Source organism: Erpetoichthys calabaricus, chromosome 3, assembly GCF_900747795.2.
Source record: "Erpetoichthys calabaricus chromosome 3, fErpCal1.3, whole genome shotgun sequence".
NCBI classification, from domain to species: domain Eukaryota; kingdom Metazoa; phylum Chordata; class Cladistia; order Polypteriformes; family Polypteridae; genus Erpetoichthys; species Erpetoichthys calabaricus.
The window spans coordinates 252,430,896-252,450,971 of record NC_041396.2 but is presented as its reverse complement, the minus strand read 5'-3'; the positions used below and the strand labels follow the sequence as shown (position 1 = coordinate 252,450,971).

Here is a 20,076-nt window from a genome sequence, read left to right as displayed (position 1 = left end):
TTTCATGATAAATAATGCTAGCTTTTTGGTATTGTGTTTCAAGAGAAATACTCAAAAAGCTGGGTGGTATTGAATTTTTTATTATGTTGTCAAAAATTACCTGTGTGACTGTCCTGTCTATCACAGACAAATTCTGATGTATTGGAAACTTTTAAATCAGTATAATTTCTCACTACACATTATTTCTGTCTCGTATTTCAGGCTTATTCTTTTTATAAATTTGTAGTGGTTGTATGGAGAGGAACTTTTGGCATGTTTCTCATCTGTTAGATGAATTGATCATTTCCTTTGATGAATTTTGTGTAGAATTTAATTTCTCCTATTCCTCTTCCTTCACACATCACTCTTCCAGTACAATGCCAGTGTTTGCCACCTACAGAAATATTCATATGACTCCTCCATCATAGGCTGCATTAATAATGGAGATGAGTCAGAATACAGTAGGCCTGAAACTCAACATCAGCAGAACAAAAGAGCTGGTGGTGGGCTTCCAGCATGCAAAAGAGCCTCTGAGACAAGTCACCATTCAGTGGGAAAACATGGAAGTGTTGCAAAGCTACAAGTACCTGGGGGTTCACATAAACAGCAAACTGAACTGTTCTGACAACACAGTACAAGAAGGGCCAGAGCGGACAATACTTCCTAAGGAGACTCAGGTATTTTGAAGTTTCCAGCAAGCTGCTGGAGAAGTTCTATCATTCTGTAGCAGCAAGTGTGGTGTTCTGGGCTGCAATCTCCTGGGGATACAAATTGAACTCAAAAGATACGCAAAGCCTGAACAAACTTATCAGGAAAGCCCACTCCATCACAGGGTGAACCCTGGACACACTGGAAGCTGCTATGGAAAACAGAATGGTGGCAAAATTGGATGTCATCATGAAAAATCCTCTCCATCCCCTCCAGGAGGTGCGCTCTTGGAGCACTTTTACTCACAGGCTCCTTTCACCATGGTATGTTAAGATGTGCCTCTAGGGGTCTTTTCTGCCCACTACTGTAAGGCAATTCTTTGCTTCCTTCCAATATCCCATACTAAATGCTTATACTTTAAGTTCATTTTACAACTTCTGCACAATCTGCATTTATCATTGTTTGCATTATTTGGTTTGCAAGTCTTTATTTTTGCTTTTTATGCCTCTGCTGCTGTATGCATCTAAATTTCCCCTTGGTATTTTATGTAAACTAATCTAACAATATGATAAGCTTATTAAAAGTATTCCATCTTCCTTTATTCAGATGTTTAAAAACATGATTCCTTATCTAGATACTCTTCTTCTTCCACCTTTACTGATTGATGATCAGGATTTTATAAATAATATTTTACTAAATAATGTAATTTGTGATCTTTACACAAAGTAATTACTTTGTGTAATGGCTGTTTAGACTATGGATCATCTGTTTTTCTCACACCTTTATCCCAATACATTTTGAAATGATTTGTTTAATTAGTTTCACCCAAAAATTGCCTCCCTCTTTCATTTGACCAGAAATTATATCATGTTTGGGATTCTAATGGAACATAAGAAAATTCAGGGTTTGTTGAGTTCACTGTTATTTTAGGGAAATTTTCTTTATAAATACAAGTTCATCCAAGTTAAACTTTAATTTGTGTGTGTGTGTGTTTTTTTTTTATTAAAGAATGGCCATTGCACTGTAAATCATTAAATTATATGAAAAAGAAAATCTGGAAAATTGCTGAACATTACTGATTTTAAATTAAGCGGAGACCCCTTGGCACACCCCTTTCTCCGCTGTGTGATTTGTTTTATATGTACGTTGTGATGGACGACCGGCTATGGACTCCGGTCGCCACCCCCAGGCCGCTAGGAGGAGCCCTCCAGACAGCATATTCGTGCCCCGAGTTCCAGCAGGGCCTCATGGACTTTGTAGTGTTGTGACACAGCCCTGCTGGATACCTTGGGGGCCGCCAGGATTCGCTGTAGGGGGGCTAGTGGGCTCTTGCATGCCCTATAACCCGGGAGTGCGTGTCAGTCACGTGACTGGAGGAAGCGACGTGCTCCCGGGATGAAGAAGAGGACTGTTTGCCCTGACCCGGAAGGAAATGGACTTGTGGGTTGTGCTTAGAACCACTTCCGGGTCAGGAGCTATAAAAGGACTAAAGAAAGCCCAGAACACTGAGCTGAGCTGGGAGGTAGGGTGGCGAAGTGTCTGGGAGTGGAGGATTGTGTTATTGGAGAAGTCTTTATTGTGTTTATGAGTGTGGGGAGGAGAGTGCTTGGTGCACTGGATTATAATAAAAAGAATTATTATTATACTTTCACCTGGTCTCAAGAGTGGTACCTGAGGGTTTGAGAGGTGGACAAACGCTACATCTGCTACAACGTAAATATGGACATTTACATCTGCATATTTATTTTGTTGTATTGTTGTGTTCTGGGCATGTATTTTATTTTATATTTCATAAATAATCAATTGAAGTATTCTTTAATTTTTTTTCTGGATTTACACTGCTGGATAAAATTCAAAATCATATCTTTGGAGAGGAAAGTCAGTACTAGCATTTTTTTGTTTCCTTTAAATGTTTTTTATTACTTTCTCGTATACAATTGTCCAGAAATTTGACCTAGAAATTTTGATGAATCTCGAATTTTTAGACCTCCCCGAGTCTGATTTACTTTCTCGTAGGGAAAGTATTGTAACCATCAAAAATTCAATTTTGAGATTTTAATGAATCTTGACGTTTTAGACCTCCCTGAGTCTGAAAATACCAGTTTTGGAATCATGTCTGTGTCTGTGTGTATGTAAACATGATAACTTGAGTACGCTTTCACTCAACCAAATTTTGCATACAAGTATTAGGTACAAAACGTAGATTTCTATCAACTTTTGAGCTATTTTCACTAACCGGAAGTGGTACTTTTTTTATTCATGCAGCTGCAGAGTTGGATTATTCAACTTTACTTTTATAATAATTGTTCAATGAATTATTAGTTTGATTTTATTTGTTGTTGATGGTTCTTTAATGTACATAATACAGTATAAAAATATAATTGTTGTCTTGCGGTTTACTTCTCAAATATCTATCCCCATATTTGAGTATACGAGAAAGTCAAGGTTAAACCACTCCCGATTTTTTTTCTTGGGGACGGCACCGTTATTGGGGATTGTTTTATGTTTTGTTGTTACGATAATCCTCCCCACAATCCCCTGGGAGTGCATGATAACTGATGTCATCATGTGCAGAGGTATGAAGATCACCATGTTCATCTCCAGCCTGTCCGAGATTTGAAACTAAAATAGCAACAAAGTACGACTTTCTTTTCAACTAAGTGACTGAATGCTGCTTGTTCTTCTGACTACAGTTTTTGGTTAGCATTTTGATTCTGTTCTTTTTTTTTTGGATCCATTTTTGAAAATTTGACCACCTTTATCCACTCAGTCTGCCTCATAATATGCCTTTTAGTAGTCAGTACATTAGAATTTCCCTTTTCCTCTTTTTTGTTTCTGAATTAAGACTACAAGTTATCAGGTGGCAGTTTAGTTCTGACAATCAGCAGGACTGACATGGCTCCACATTTCCCTTGCTGGTCACCTCCATTGATTCTGGTTCCTTTCCCTGAGTAAGGAACGAACAGGCGACTTTTTCAAATCATGCCGTCCTCCTCAGAGGTGGGTAAAGATTAAGATGTTGCTCATTCCCTTCAGCACTATTAAGGTCTTCTGTTTGACGCATTCCTGATATCAATTAGATTGTTTGTTTTCCATATCACCATGGATAACTTAAAGGTAATATTGTTACTGGAGTTTTTCAAGCTCTTCAGTGGCTTGCACTGCATAAACTTTACTGGGGAAAAAGCTTCAACCACTAGTGCAAATGTGATTGATATATATATATATATATATATATATATATATATATATATATATATATATATATATATAAATAAAAAAGCTGCTTTTATTTTTTTATGCTGCGACTAAGGGTCTATACCCTTCAAACTTCGCTAAATTGGAAGGTGCTGCTTGAAGATGAACATATACACTCCCTCAAGGGTAAACTAAGAACACTGTATAGGGCCAATTGGTCCACATGGTAATGGTCAGGAGAAACCCTGAAGCCAGTCCCATTAATATAACAACCTGATAAAAGCCAAATGTTATAACTACACATACTACATTCTCCTACACATAATGCAAATACATCCAAGGGCAAGAAGCAAAAACAAAAGTAAAGGAGGGATGTTGTAAAAGTTATTAGTTAAGTCATTTTCTATGGAGGATCCTGTAGAAATTAAGAAAATTCAAATCCATTATTCTAAAAGACAAATTTGTTTGTCTCCATGTTTATTGTACCCATTGAAGATAAGGAGTGGTCAAGCACATGCACACAAGGAGGCTAGGAGTTAATGGGAGGCAATGTAGCAGCAGTGTCCTCCAGAGAACATCTCTCTGTCAGCACTGTAAGCAGAAGTCAAGGAAGAAATGCAGTCTGGACTGATCAATTCCCAATTCATTTTAGACGAGATCAATATAAGCTCAAAGTTAGCCTCCATATTCCTATATTTAATTACAGAATATTGCTCAGGTTTTTCTTTATAATTTTAATCTCAGGAATTAGAATCATTTATAAGCGTCATAGGTACTTACTATGTCTAAGGCAAACAGGTAATTCACACAGAATATATTGTATGTTTTCCTTCAGAAACTCTTTTAAATAATTTCAAAAGGTATTGAGATACGAAAAAATGTTCTTGAAATAAATGTATTAAGCATAATTCTTAACATGTTATTGTAAAGCTAAATTATTTTTACTACTAACTAAATTAACACACATATTTCTACCTTAGGTTTTAGAATTTTAATAAAGTGTCTGGAATGTTTCATTAGAACATCAAATAAGAAAACTAAACCTTCCATCAGCTATGCGGTCATTCAGACATTAAACATTCTATCCTATTTCACATTCAAAATATACAAATCACAAGGAATGGATGGGAAAATGAAAATCAATATACAGTATCACATGCAGCAAATGTCTTATGATTCAGTCTGTTCTTAAAATGCCTTCAGGATAGTTAATGCATCACACTATTGCATACTGAGAAAAGAGATTTTGCTCCTTTTTGTTAGTTAGGGTTACAGTATTTTTATTCAAATTTTAAGAAAGTAATCCATCCATCCATCCATTTTCCAACCCGCTGAATCCGAACACAGGGTCACGGGGGTCTGCTGGAGCCAATCCCAGCCAACACAGGGCACAAGGCAGGGAACCAATCCCGGGCAGGGTGCCAACCCACCGCAGGACACACACAAACACACCCACACACCAAGCACACACTAGGGCCAATTTAGAATCGCCAATCCACCTAACCTGCATGTCTTTGGACTGTGGGAGGAAACCGGAGCGCCCGGAGGAAACCCACGCAGACACGGGGAGAACATGCAAACTCCACGCAGGGTGGACCCGGGAAGCGAACCCGGGTCTCCTAACTGCGAGGCAGCAGCGCTACCACTGCGCCACCGTGCCGCTCGAAAGTAATCCAATGACTAAATATTAAAATGTGCTTAATAAAATTGTTTTCTTTATCCATGACCTCCTCTGAAGGATAGTTTATACACACTGTGTCAATGATATCTTGAAGTTTTCCTTAGTTGCCCCCAAATAGTCTTGGATCTGCATAAAAAGCACAGTCTACCCTTTATGCTGATTAAAACGTTTGCTTTGCATTTATACACTATGCTAGACAGGATGCCTGCACGTCACAGGTTGAGCACACGCACAGACATATCAAAGCCAACCCATGACCTGGAGAACCCATGCAGAAACAGGGAGAACAATGCAAACTCCATTCAAAATATTCAAACACAAATCTTTTTCTTATTGCAAGGCAGCAGTGCTATTCACTGGGCCACCATACCATCTTTCCTTTCTAATTTTTAAAACACAAACTACTTGGCACCCAACAACTTACAGTGCATCCGGAAAGTATTCATAGCACATCCCTTTTTCCACATTTTGTTATGTTACAGCCTTATTCCAAAATGGATTAAATTCATTTTTTTCCTCAGAATTCTACACACAACACCCCATAATGACAAGGTGAAAAAAGTTTGAGATTTTTGCAAATTTATTAAAAATAAAAAAATTGAGAAAGCACATGTACAAAATTGAGCTCAGGTGCATCCTGTTTCCCCTGATCATCCTTGAGATGTTTCTGCAGCTTAATTGGAGTCCACCTGTGGTAAATTCAGTTGATTGGACATGATTTGGAAAGGCACACACCTGTCTATACAAGGTCCCACAGTTGACAGTTCTTGTCAGAGCACAAACCAAGCATGAAGTCAAAGGAATTGTCTGTAGACCTCCGACACAGGATTGTCTCGAGGCACAAATCTGGGGAAGGTTACAGAAAAATTTCTGCTGCTTTGAAGGTCCCAATGAGCACAGTGGCCTCCATCATCCGTAAGTGGAAGAAGTTCGAAACCACCAGGACTCTTCCTAGAGCTGGCCGGCCATCTAAACTGAGCGATCGGGGGAGAAGGGCCTTAGTCAGGGAGGTGACCAAGAACCCGATGGTCACTCTGTCAGAGTTCCAGAGGTCCTCTGTGGAGAGAGGAGAACCTTCCAGAAGGACAATCATCTCTGCAGCAATCCACCAATCAGGCCTGTATGGTAGAGTGGCCAGACGGAAGCCATTCCTTAGTAAAAGGCACATGTCAGCCCACCTTGAGTTTGCCAAAAGGCACCTGAAGGACTCTCAGACCATGACAAAGAAAATTCTCTGGTCTGATGAGACAAAGATTGAACTCTCTGGTGTGAATACCAGGCGTCACGTTTGGAGGAAACCTGGCACCATCCCTACAGTAAAACATGGTGGTGGCAGCATCATGCTGTGGGGATATTTTTCAGCAGCAGGAACTGGGAGACTAGTCAGGATAAAGGGAAAGATGACTGCAGCAATGTACAGAGATATCCTGGATGAAAACCTGCTCCAGAGTGTTCTTGACCTCAGACTCGGGCGACGGTTCATCGTTCAGCAGGACAACGACCCTAAGCACACAGCCAAGATATCAAAGGAGTGGCTTCAGGACAACTCTGTGAATGTCCTTGAGTGGCCCAGCCAGAGCCCAGACTTGAATTCGATTATAAGATTTCTCCAGAGATGTTCAATGGCCGTGCACCAATGCTTCCCATCGAACCTGCTGGAGCTTGAGAGGTGCTGCAAAGAGGAATGGGCGAAACTGGATAAGGAAAGGTGTACCAAGCTTGTGGCATCTCATTCAAAAAGACTGTAATTGCTGCCAAAGGTGCATCAACAAAAGTATTGAGCAAAGGCTGTGAATACTTATGTACATGTGATCTCAGTTTTTTATTTTTAATAAATTTGCAAAAACCTCAAGTAAACTTTTTTTCACGTTGTCATTATGGGGTGTTGTGTGTAGAATTCTGAGGAAAAAAATGAATTTAATCCATTTTGGAATAAGGCTGTAACATAACAAAATGTGGAAAAAAAGTGATGTGCTGTGAATACTTTCCGGATGCACTGTATGTATATATGTGTACTCTATAATGTCAGCTATTTTCTAACCCGGTCCTGAACAGGGTTGTGGTGGGTGCTGGAGCCTATCCTTGCTACCATAGGGCACAAGGCAGGAACAGCTCCCTGGACAGGGCACCAGTCCATCACAGGGCAAGCAAGCACACACACACACACACACACACACACACAATACTCACCAGCAGGTCCTATCTTAATCACCCATCCAGCCTGACCTTCATAACCCCTCTCTACCAGCTAGACAAAATTTAGCAGTAGTGAGGAATAATAACCAGGCTGGAAGTGTAAATGTCCAACTCAAGGACATTGATGGTCAGATGAAAGAATAAACAAGTCTGGTAGACTGAATGGTTTCCTCTCATTTCAATAGATTTATGTTCTAAATCATGATTCTTTTATGCTATGTTTTCAAATAACTTTAAAAGCAACAAGCGAAGGATTCAACATAAAAACAACCCTACTTAATATATGGTAAAACAAAAACAAATGGCCAGAGTCTATCCCAGCAGCGCACACAAAACAGAAAACCATCATGGACAAGGCTACACTCCATCACAGGGCCCAATCACATACACACTCGGGCCAGTTGAGATTGGAATGCCAGTTATTGTAAACTGCATGCCCATTGAGATGTGGCAGAAAAACTCCAATACCCAGAAGAAATCTTACAAAACGCACACTGTCAATGAGCAGACATGGGATTCAAATGTAGGATTCTGAACCCATAGAGTGGAAAGCACTGCCTATTGTCCCACCAACAAAAAATGAGTTACAAGAGTCATTTTTGCATGAGACAAATGCATTGAATCCACCTTAATTTTGTAATATTCCTAAACTGGAAAAAGCAAACTTTTATAAAGTACACCTATGCAAGGACTATAAATTTTGCATCACTTCTGCTGATCTAAAATTAGCATTTACAGAATCAATACCCACAAACAGAATTAGTTTTTTTCCCTCCTGGACTTTATGCACCAATAATTATCATTCATCTGTGATGGACTGCCTCTGTCCAGGCCAGTTTCCTACCTGGTGCCCAGTGCTGCTTGGACAGGCTTCAGTTTCAGACTACCCTGAATTAGACTGAAGTAGTTTGAGAAGGTATGTAATGTAACTATTGTTCATATACGGTGTAAAGAAATAAACACAGGAACAAAAAGGTCAAGAGTTGGGGGAATTTCCCATGTAATATTGAACTCGAGAAATATTAAATGACTGATACGGTGGTCAAAATTGCAGAAAATACACATTTGACATTGAGAAAATGCTTTGCGAGTCTTATGTAATGATGGCAGGAAATGATACAAAGACAGCAAACAGAAATGAGTCGGTGGAAGTGAAGTTGGTAGCGAAAGATGGAAATGACATTTTCATCGGTAGCCGAAAGTGAAGTCATCAATATGGGACCAGAAGTGAAGTCTTCAGAAGAGGAACCAGAAGTGTATTTATTGCATGGGTTTGAGGCAAGATTTGTTTACTAATCTTCAGTTTTTCTGTTGAGAAAAAGAGAAAAAGGCATTAGTACTCTGTTCCAATCCTCTATCTTTTGTTCTTTCATGCTCATTTGGGCCCTTTGGCTGCCCCCTAATCACACACGTGTGACACAAGCGCCCAGACCCATTGGGTTGGGCGGCCTAAACCGAGAGGTCAAAAACACAAGAAAGGGCATCAGTGTTAACCGGGAGAGTACTGCGGTGATAAATGACCATGAACCTATAAGGCTGCAAATCCAAGACCCGTGGAATCGACTCCCTATGAACGGCCATCCAGTGAAAAGAGCAGCAAGATCCGTAACCAAGGTGAATTCCTGACCCAAGAGGTAGTACCACAGCTGGGTCACAGCCCATTTAATCACCAAGGCTTCCCGTTCTCCGACGCATACCTGGTCTAGCAGTCACAGGTTCAGGTACATCATGGGCTGTTCAGCACCATTGATACTTTGGCTGAACATGGCACGGAGACCTGTATCAGGCTGTAGAATAAAAGAACAGAAATCAGATTCTCAATACAAGTGCTGAAGTAAGGGCCTCTTTCAAAATCATGAAATGCAAGTGCAGCTTTCTCACCCCCATACCATATTGAAAGGGGCCCTTTTCTTTGCAAGATCAGTCAAGGGCATAACCCTTTCTGAAAGCAAAGTATAAATTGGCAGTATGAGCATGCTAATCCAAGAAAAGCTTGCATCTGTTGCTTGGTAATTGGACGGGGCCATTTTAAAATGGCATCAACCTTTGAACACTGGTCCAACAGTTCCCCCGTCCACTAAATAACCCAGATATTTGGCTTCGTTCAACCTGAACAAAACACTTCTTCTGATTGATACACAGTCTGGCTTTAGCTAATTTGAGCTAAACAGTATAGACCTGCAGAAAATGTTCCTCCCAGGTGCCAGAATAAAATGAATGTCAACCAAGTAGGCAGCACTATATGAACGGTGAGGTTTTAGCACTCTTACCAGACATCAGAAAGTCACTGGGGCCCCATGCAGTCCAATTGGGAGTACTTTATACTGCCAGTGTCCTCTAGGGGTGCTGAATACCGTTTTTTCTTTTGTGGAGTCTGTTAAGGGAATTTGCCAGTACCCCTTTGTCATGTCAAGAGTATTTAAATATTGTGCATTTCCTAGCCTCTCATGGAGCTCATCTACTTGGGGCATCAGATATGCATCAAATTTGTAGACTTGATTGAGACGTCAGAAGTCATTACAGAACTTCCAACTCCCATCAGGTTTAGGGATCAAGACTGGACCAAGGACTGTGGCTCTCTTCAATCACATCCAGATCCAGCATCCGCCTGATCTCTAACTCCACTTCAGCTTGTTCTGCCTCCGAGAGAAGAGAAGAACCTTCCCCAACGATCACCCCTGGTTCCGGAACAATGTCATGCTGAATAATTAAAGTTCAGCCAGGTTGCTTGCTAACCACTTCTGGGACAGACAGGATAACAGATTCCAGCTCCCGCATTTGTTGTTGGGTCAAAATCAGGTCAGAGATTAAGGGAAGGTTTCTGCAAGAAAAGGGAGCATTGTTGACCGGAGGGGAGATCAGTCTCCCTGTCCTTCCACAGTTTCAACAAGTTAACATGGTAAACACACTGTTGATTATTTGATGGTTTAACCAAATAAATCAACAAGTCCTTTTCTCTCATAAGGGCCTTGCCAAAGAGCCAGCAATTTTGAATGGGACATTTGTACAAGCACCGTGTGTTTTAAAATAGGCAGAATTTTCCAAAATCTATCTCATAATTGCGTGAACTATTCTAAAATATTGGTAGATGGAACAGCCTCTCCTTCTCATGCTTCTTTTAGTATGTCCAAAATACCCTGGGGTGGTCATCCATATAATAATTTAAAAAGGGGAAAAATCCCATTGAGGCTTGCAGCACTTCCTGGTAAGCAAAAAGGATGAAAGGGAGTAGTTGATTCCAGTTCCTTCAATCCTCACTAACTGCCTTGCAAAGCATCCGTTTAAGGGTTTGATTGAATCTTTCTACGGATCTGTCAGTTTGAGGGTGATAGACAGAAGTTTTAAAATGCTTAATACGGAGTAACTTGGCAACCTTCCAGAACGTTTCTGATGTGAAAGGAATCCTCTGGTCAGTTAGGACCTCTTTTAGGACTCCTAATTGCTCAAAAGACCCCTACTAGCTCCTGTGCAAAATTTTTAGAATTAGCCATGTGCAGGGGAACAACCTCTGGATATCAAGTAGCATAATCCACAATGACATATTTATGACCTATTGCTGAGGGTTCCAAGGGACCTATGAGATTAATACCAATTTGGTCAAAGGGGACGTCAATCAGTGGGAGTGGAATGAGAGGAGCACAGTCCTTACGGGGAATCTAATGAAGTTGACATTCCGAACAGGAAGAGCAAAAAAAAAAAAAAAAAAAAAAAAAAAAAAACTGACCTAGTTTATTCTTGGCCAAAAGAATCAGTTTGATCCTCTCCAAAAAGTTTGTTCGGCTCCCAAACGGGCAAGTGATATTTCAGAAACCTCCCGCCGGAAGGTATGCGTCACCAACAGCAGTGACCTCACCCTCGTGCTCTGCTCCTCAATACAAGGTTTGTTTGTTTTTTTTTTTTGTTTTTTTTAAAAAAAACCACACACCATAGTGGGTCCTTTGGGGAATGGGATTCTGTGTGGGTTGTCCATCAACTGAAACTACTGCATTTCTTGCAAATTTCAGGGAATCATCATTCCACTGTTGCCATTTAAAATGAGGAGAGTGTGTGTTTAAATTGAAAATGAAGGGCACACAAAGGATCATCATCGACCTCAGGAGGGGTGGGGTTTCAACCCCCTCGACCTCTCCAGAGGTGGACTCCACTTCCATGTTGGCCATTGGAGCTTCCACCACATCACAGTGGGTGGCGGCATCATTCTGTGCTACACACTGTGAGAGGGCAGCCGAGTGCGAAGAAACCCCGTCCACTACAAGTCCCAACTTTCCCCTAGGAGTTGTTAGGTTCATATGGCTATTACTATTAGACCAGTCCCGCCCCAATAACACTGGGAAAGGAGGATCAGGCAATACAACGACTAATAGTTTTTTGGGATTGCCCACCTAGGTTATAATACACATGGTAGATTTGTAATGTGTCTCTCCATGAACACAAGTTAGACTGATCTTCATTTTAAGGAACTGTAGAACAAAATAGCAAGCAACAATAGAAATGTTACTACTGGAATCAAAACATAGCCACAAGCCAATGTCCATTTACTAAAACCACTTATGTATGAGGGACAGATAGAGGACTAGACAGAGCACAATACCTTTCCCCACATGCCCAGGAACAATCCATCAGCTTGGCCCCAAGAGGGCAGGAGGTGATGATATGTCCCAGCTCCCCACACTTGTAACAGCGGGGAAGACTGGGAAGTTTTTCTTTAGGCTTAACCAGAGGCTCAGTACTGCAATGGGAGGGCTCAGGTTGAATGACACATCCCTGACGGGCTAGGCGAGCGGTCCGTTCTGACCTCTCCATCTTGGAAACCAGCCAGTGTCGCTCGATTACCTCTATAAGGGCATCCATATTTCTATAGGGATGTCTACGGACCTGCTGAGCGAGATGGTCAGGCAGGGCATTAACCAAGGCCTCACAGGCAAACTGCTCTACGACCTGTCTGGCATTGTTGACATCTGGTCGTAACCAGCACCGCGTTTTCCTCCAGAATTCAAAAGCCTGGGTCTTTATGGGCTTATCAGGGTCAAATTTCCACTGCCTCCATTCCCTCGCCTGCTGGTCCACAGTGATGCCATAGTACTTGAAAATCTCGTCTTTAAGAGTGTCGTAATCGGCAGCCTCCTCCTCCGAGAGATTGCAGTAAGCCCGCTGTGCGTCACCCTTCAGGTACGGCGCGAGTATGTATGCCCACTCCGTCTTTGGCCAAAGATTAAGTGTAGCGGTGCGCTCAAAAATTAGCATATATGACTCAATATCGTCCTCCTCCGAAAGGGTCAGTAATGGAGGAGGGAGAGGTACAGCAGCCTCCGGTTTTCCCACTTCTGCCACAGCGAGCGGAGCCTCCATCTCTGCGAGTTGGGTCCTAGTTTCTTCCAGGTGCACTTTCTGGTGGTCTGTCAGTATGGTCTCCTGCTCTGTATTTGGGTCTCGTTCTTCAGACATTGCAAACAACGAATCCTGCCGGCTATGCCAATCTGAAGAAATAAACACATGAACAAAAAGGTCAAGAGTTTGGGGAATTCCCTGTATAGTATTGTCAAACTTGAGAAGTCTTATGACCGATACTGTGGTCAAAATTGCAGAAAAACAGACATTTGACATTGAGAAAATGTTTTGCAGGTCTTTTATGTAATGATGGCAGGAAGTGATAGAGACAGGAAATGGAGGAGAGTCGGGAGGAAGCGATGTAATTTCTGTCCCTCATTAAAAACATGTTCATCGGTAGTTGGAAGGGACGTCATCAAGGAAAGTCAGAAGTGAGGTCTTCGGAATAGGAACCGGAAGAGGGTTTAATCGCATTAGTTTGACCCAGGCAAAAAATAAATAATAAATAAAAATGCACTAATACACACTTAATTTAAGTGCACTTACTGTGTTAAGTGTGGTATTTTCAAGCACTAATTTTGTATTAAGTGTGCTAATGTAATATTAGTGTGACTATACTTAAATACAACTAAGTGTACTTGAATGTGCTATTTTGAGACACCTTTAAGATGTGCTTAAATCTGCTTCAGTACACTTATTTCTGTACTTTCATAAATGAACTTTTTTTCTACTTGAAGTATATTTGAATCCACATTTTAGAGACTTAATACACAGGATTTATATTAGAATTAAAAGGATAATTGAAAAAAATTGTAATATATTTCAAATGCATTTAAATACATCTCAGATATAGTATACTTTTTGTATATTATATCCCAGAAGTGCAGTAAAACACACGTGTATGAAAGTACACCAAAACTGAACTTCTATTTAAAGCACACATAGCACAGTATTAAGTAATGCACTAAGAACACATTTATACTTTAGGTGTAGTATACTTGGAGTGCAAATTAGCAGATTTAGATTACATACACTGAAGTACTCAGTGTATTATTAATTAGTACATTATATTTTTTCTTTGCACGGTTTGTGTGCTAAAAATAAATGTGTTAGAAATGTACTTTGATATTAAAGTATATTTTTAGTACATTTTATTTTTACCTGGGGAGGCAAGATTCGTTTACTAGTCTGGAGAAAAGTCATTAGTACTCTGTTCCAGTCCTCTGCCTTTTGTTCTTTCATGCTCATTTGCGCCCTTTAGATGCCCCCTAAACAGTTGTCACACTCCTGTGCTTAACTCTTCTATTGAAGTATATTATGTAATAGGAAAAGTAGTATCTAGTTTAAATCAGTCGTAAGCAACATCAGTTCTAGAGAGCTGGGGTGACTGAAGGTTTTTATTCCACCCCAACTGTTTCTAGCAAAGTCAATTATTGCTCAAGTGACATTTTTTTACTTCATATTACTGGTCTTGCATGTTAAGATTTTGAATCCTTACTTGCTAATTATAGATTTAAACAGCAGCATTCACGGTTTTTAATTTCTCCTTATTAGCAACAATATGCTATTGATAAAGGAACCAGCACTTCTCCAACTAGCTCGTTTCCATTTACGCCTTTGTGTAATCATCATGCACGACTTGGTTTAATAAAACACTTAGAAGGAAACGGAAGTGAAAAAAGTGAAGGACTGAAAATTACTCATCCATTTTAGGATTCAAGTCATTTGGATGATATCCTTAGAAAGGAAAAGATCTACAAGAAAAGCATGACCAAAAAACACACTAACAGGTCAGGATACTAAATATGATTGGTTATTAGTAGGCATGGTTTTCTAATTAAAGCAGCTGGGTTGGAACAAAACCTGCGGCCACTGTGGCCTTCCAAGACAGACGTTACTCTTCCCTGGTTTAAAAGATGACTACAACAGAGTGTCAGCATATGAAAAAAAGTTAATGTTTCTTAACACACTATACATGCACACAACCCAATTCCAACATATCCACTGAAAGTGACAATTGCTCTTAGCCGTAGATCCGGAGATATTCCCTTGTTTTTGGGGACAGTGATGAGGGAGTACAGTCTATGGTAGGGGTCTCCAACTCCAGTCCCGAGTGCTACTATGGCCACAGGTTTTCATTCTAACCCTTTTGTTAATTAGTAGCTAGGTTTTTGCTAATTAACTTCTTTTTCATTAAGTCCAAGATTAAGTGCTCTGAATTAGTTAAATTTTTTTTTCTCCAAATGGGACCCAAACATAAATGAGATGTTGAGTGAGCCAACAGAAGACCATCTAAGTGTTATGAATCAGAGGGAGTTCCAAAAGCACTAATTCAGAAAAAACACTTTGTAGGGTTGCCTACTAGTGGGGGGAATAGTACCATCAAAAAACCCAGAATAGAAACCCAAAAGGCCAAGAACAAGTCTTTATAAAATAAAAAAGGTTTATTTCTACAAAGGCTCTATAATATACCAAGTCTCCATAGAGCACAAGAAATACACAAGATAATACACAGTGAACAAAAGTCCCAATACAGAATCCAGAATTGCATGGTCAAAAACAGAGCAGAGGTTTAAAAATGTCAAACACAGGCCAAAGATAAAATCAAAAAGGCAATAGCAAAGACACAGATACTCACAAAAACTCTCCATTCACTTGTGCATTCAATGAACTGCAAGGAACTATGGGAGGACCGTCCTTAAATAGGGTGGAGGGCCGTTCCTGACGGTGATGGGCACCCACAAAACACATGGGACATAACCAAGGCCATTCCCCTTTCTTAAAATACACTTAGAAACATGTACATAATACATGAAATAAACATCAATACAAATAAATGGCATACAATAACACCAAATAAACAAGAAACAACACTTTGAACCCCAGCCAGAGGAGACATGATGGCTAAAGCATGACATTAAGTCGAGGCCCCAAACTCTAATTAATTTCACTTCAGCCAGTTTCTTAATTAGAAACCATTTCTTGCTGTTAATTAAACCTGTTATTTAATTCCATGGCTTGTTGATGTTCTCTTTCTCATTCCAAAATTGCTGATTTTCTTTTTTCTAAGAACATTGTCAAAATGTTTTGTGGACCCAAGCAGATCAATATTACTGAGACCTTCACCTTTCTTTATTTTCAGATATCGAATGATGGACACATGTTGCTGGTCATGTGTAGGCTCGTTTTGTACCTCATTATTGTTTGGCTGCTAATTAAGGATAAAATGAAACAATTAAGGGATCTGAGTTTTAAATAGTGAGTTAATTAAAATGAAGGGAAAATAAGTTAATTAGCAGCAAACTCTGGTCACTTATTAAGAAAGGGTTAGAAGAAAAAACCTGAATCCACAGTTAAGGATTTGGAGACCCCTAGTTTATGGTCTTCTGAACATATTACAAGCATTCAGATGACTATAGACTAAACCAAATACGGACACCACCTGGCATGTGTAGAAGAACGCTATCCGTCAATAAAAGCTTGATTACTTCTAAAGACATAATAATGATGGAGTGTCATGCACTGACGAAGGTTAGAATATCATTCACAAGATGAGTTAAAGCAGCTTCTATGCAGTGAGGAGAGTGAAAGCCCGACTGAAATGTTCAATAAAGAGTGTCGTTTTTAATGAAAGATTCAAATTGAACATTTAGAAGTTTCACTGGAACTTTACAATAGGAAGCTGGTGTGTGACTCTTAGTCTGGCTTCTTTAATTGATGTCTAACTGTGGCTAGTTTGAAGGAATCATGGACAATGCCATTTAATAACACTTTATGAATTAAGTGCAATATTGGCTGTGCAACTACTGCAAGTAGGATTTGTTTAAAATTGGGTAGTAGGTATCATTGTGTCTGATCTTCCAAGAGAGAGGCTCTGATTCTCCATGACTGTGTATGGGAATGAGCACATTTACACAATGGATGGCAGACGTGTCTATGAATAGATGAGAGATGGATTCAAAATGAGCAGGGGATTCATTAAATTAGTAACCTTTATGATCCATATTACTAACCGAGAATGCTAAACCGGATGGACGCAGGGACATCCATCCATGGGCCGTAGCCGCAAAAAGACATACTGTGCAAGCGCCCCAAGAAATGAGGGGCTGCGAGAGGCGGATGAGGGGCCGCGAGAGGCGGACAAAACCACAGAAAAAAGGAGTCAAAGAAATGAGGCGCCGCGAGCACAGAATAAAGTAGTCAAACGCAGGCACCGCACAGCGCCGCACGAAACCCATTGCACACGAAACTAGCACACAAAAAAAAAGAAGACGCTCGCGCACAACAGCAAGGAACCCCCCCCCCCTACAGGCACCGGACGGGACACACACCAAGAGGGGGATTCAACAAGCCCCTGGAACACAAAAAAAAAGAACACAAAACCACCCCACACACCCTACAAGCAACGGACGGGACACACACAAAGAGGGGGATTCAACAAGCCCCTGGAGCACAAAAAGAAAGAAGACGCTCGCGCAACAACAATCCTCACCCCCTCACACATCAATAAGAAGTGACACCCAAAGCCACATTTCTAAAGGAAACGTCCATATTAAACATACGTCATCTCAACACCTTCACACTAGGCAGCATAGGTGTCAGCATAGGTGGATCTCCTTACAATGAGGCACTATTAACCGTTCAACTGCAGAAAAGGCTACATATTAACAGTGAGTGCGATCCTCCTTATTACTTATCCATATTTTGCATGCTGAGGAACAAACAAGTCATGAATACACGGTCACGGGTACAAAACGATTCGGATCGGATAATGGGACCAAACACACGAACACGAATGAAACAACAAAATACACGGCGGCGCATACAACGCGCTTCGGAAACTCCGGGAGAAAAAATGTCTCGGATCAAAAAACGCAAAGCTCAAGTAACCCCGTTACAGAGACGTGCCCAAATGGACACACACAATGAACGTAGACGCATACAGCGCGCGTCTCGAAGTGCTGCATCGAAACAAGCACGATTTCAAACCGAAAGAGCTCACGTCTCAGACATACAAAAAAGGGAGCGAAGAGACAGAATAAATAAATGCAGACATGTACAACGCGCATATGAACTGCCAGAAAACAAGCAAGCAAGACTCCAAAAGCAGAAAGCTCAACTGACCGACATACAAAAACGGACAAGGCACGATACAAACAATGCACGACGTAGACTGAAATGGACTTTTCGCAAAGCGGAGGCGAATCAATTAAATCTGAATTTCCCCTTAGAATATTTGAAGACTATTAACCCGGCCGGAATACCACAACACAACCTTACCCTTAAAAACAGAACAATAATCATGCTATTAAGAAACCTTAACACTAAACAGGGTTTATGCAATGGCACACGGTTAGTCGTCAACACCATGACACACAATGTTATTCAAGCAACACTTCTTACAGGATCACATGCTAACAATACTGTTCTCATTCCTAGAATTGACCTTACGAGTTCTGACCTAGAATTACCTTTTACATTGAAACGCCGACAGTTCCCCATTAAACCTGCATTTGCCATGACCATCAACAAATCACAAGGACAAACCATGGACAAGGTTGGCATCTACCTCTCTGAACCCGTTTTTGGACATGGACAACTTTATGTTGCCTTCTCACGTGTTCGACGTTCATCTGACGTTAAAGTTAAAGTTATAAATAATCCATGCCAAGGAAGACTCATTCAAGGACAAGACACCATCTTTACTACTAATGTTGTATACAAAGAAATATTCCAATAAAACATTACTCTATGCCAAACACTCTATTTGTTATTTCTATAGGCATCATCCAAACCTGCACACTATTCTATATCTAATTCATACGTCTCACTCTTTGTCATGCCCCAATGCCAGGGGTTGGCGAGCGAAGCGAGCAGGGGGCGGAGCCCCCTAGTTATTAAATAAATTCTTCTTTTAAGAATGCAGAAGCACAGGGTAAATGTTCATATGTTCATTGCTCACTAAGATATTAGGATGGATGTCTTCACGCATAGAATACAAGGAGTTGGGAGCAATTACTCATGAGTTTGGATGAAATGTCATTTATGTTTCATCTCAGTTTTATACACAAGAATTGTCACAATGTGAAAGTGTTTGGCTCTATTTATTTGTAATAAGGATGAAATTATTCGCATTTCTTAAAGTAAAAGGCATGTTTTCTGACATAACATCGTTTTCTTTCTTTTTAGCCATTTAAGGGTGTATCTGAGAGGAGGGTCGTTTTTTGTCATGATATAATAATAGTAGCTGTGCTACCTGATTAAGCTGGGTTGAAATCTAAGCAATCAACGTAGACCTCGTATTGTTTTATTTCACGTATGGGTTGTCCATTTGATCTGGTATAGTAATAAGCACCTGATCCTCCTCAAACACAGCCAACCATTTTTATCGCTTCCTCTCGACTTTGCTCATCCAACTGACTGCTCTTATAGTCAAGGTGTTTTGCTGCAAAAATGCAACAGTGGTTGTTACTGCATTGGCCTGGCTTAGTAACTCTGGTCTAGTCGTGTTAGGATTTTGGTGTTCCGATATGAGTATTGATGTACCATTATTTTCATTCATCCATTACCTATTACACAAAGTTATTATTCATTAGCATATCAGCTATAAACCTCATTCACGTGGTCCAAGCGGGTGCAAGAAAGTTGCTACCATGCTGTTGTTGTCAATATATAACGTTGGACAACAGAATAGGCCAACAAGACCAACTTCCTGAGTTTTAGACTAGTTTTTTGATATTTTAATTATCATTTTTGATTTTTTTTTACCCTCCTTCTAGATGTTTTGCCTATTTTAATTTTTTTTCCTAACCCTAGCAACCAGACAAACACACAAATGCACATACACACACACAGACACTTGTCATTTTATTAAAGTGGATTTGTTTAATTATTTATGGTGCCTCCGTAAAAGCCAAAAATACCACTGGGGACAAACAGAAGAACTTAAAGAAAAAACATAAGAAATGTGACAAACGAGAGGAGACCATTCAATTCATCATGATCGTTTGTTTAGCTAATAGCTAAGCTGTCCCAATCTCTCATTC

General features: G+C 40.3%; 1 protein-coding gene across 1 annotated transcript; it reads right to left on the bottom strand.

The window, feature by feature from the left end:
* Window positions 1–8,578: 8,578 nt before the first annotated feature.
* On the bottom strand, window positions 8,579–15,930 carry LOC114647585 (uncharacterized). The gene is made up of 3 exons (XM_028796196.2): window positions 15,669–15,930; window positions 12,294–13,179; window positions 8,579–9,010 (listed from the first exon to the last, which is right to left on the bottom strand). The coding sequence occupies exons 1-3, from the start codon at window positions 15,679–15,681 to the stop codon at window positions 8,995–8,997; spliced, it is 915 nt and encodes a 304-aa protein (XP_028652029.1). The 5' UTR covers window positions 15,682–15,930; the 3' UTR covers window positions 8,579–8,994.
* Window positions 15,931–20,076: the final 4,146 nt, after the last annotated feature.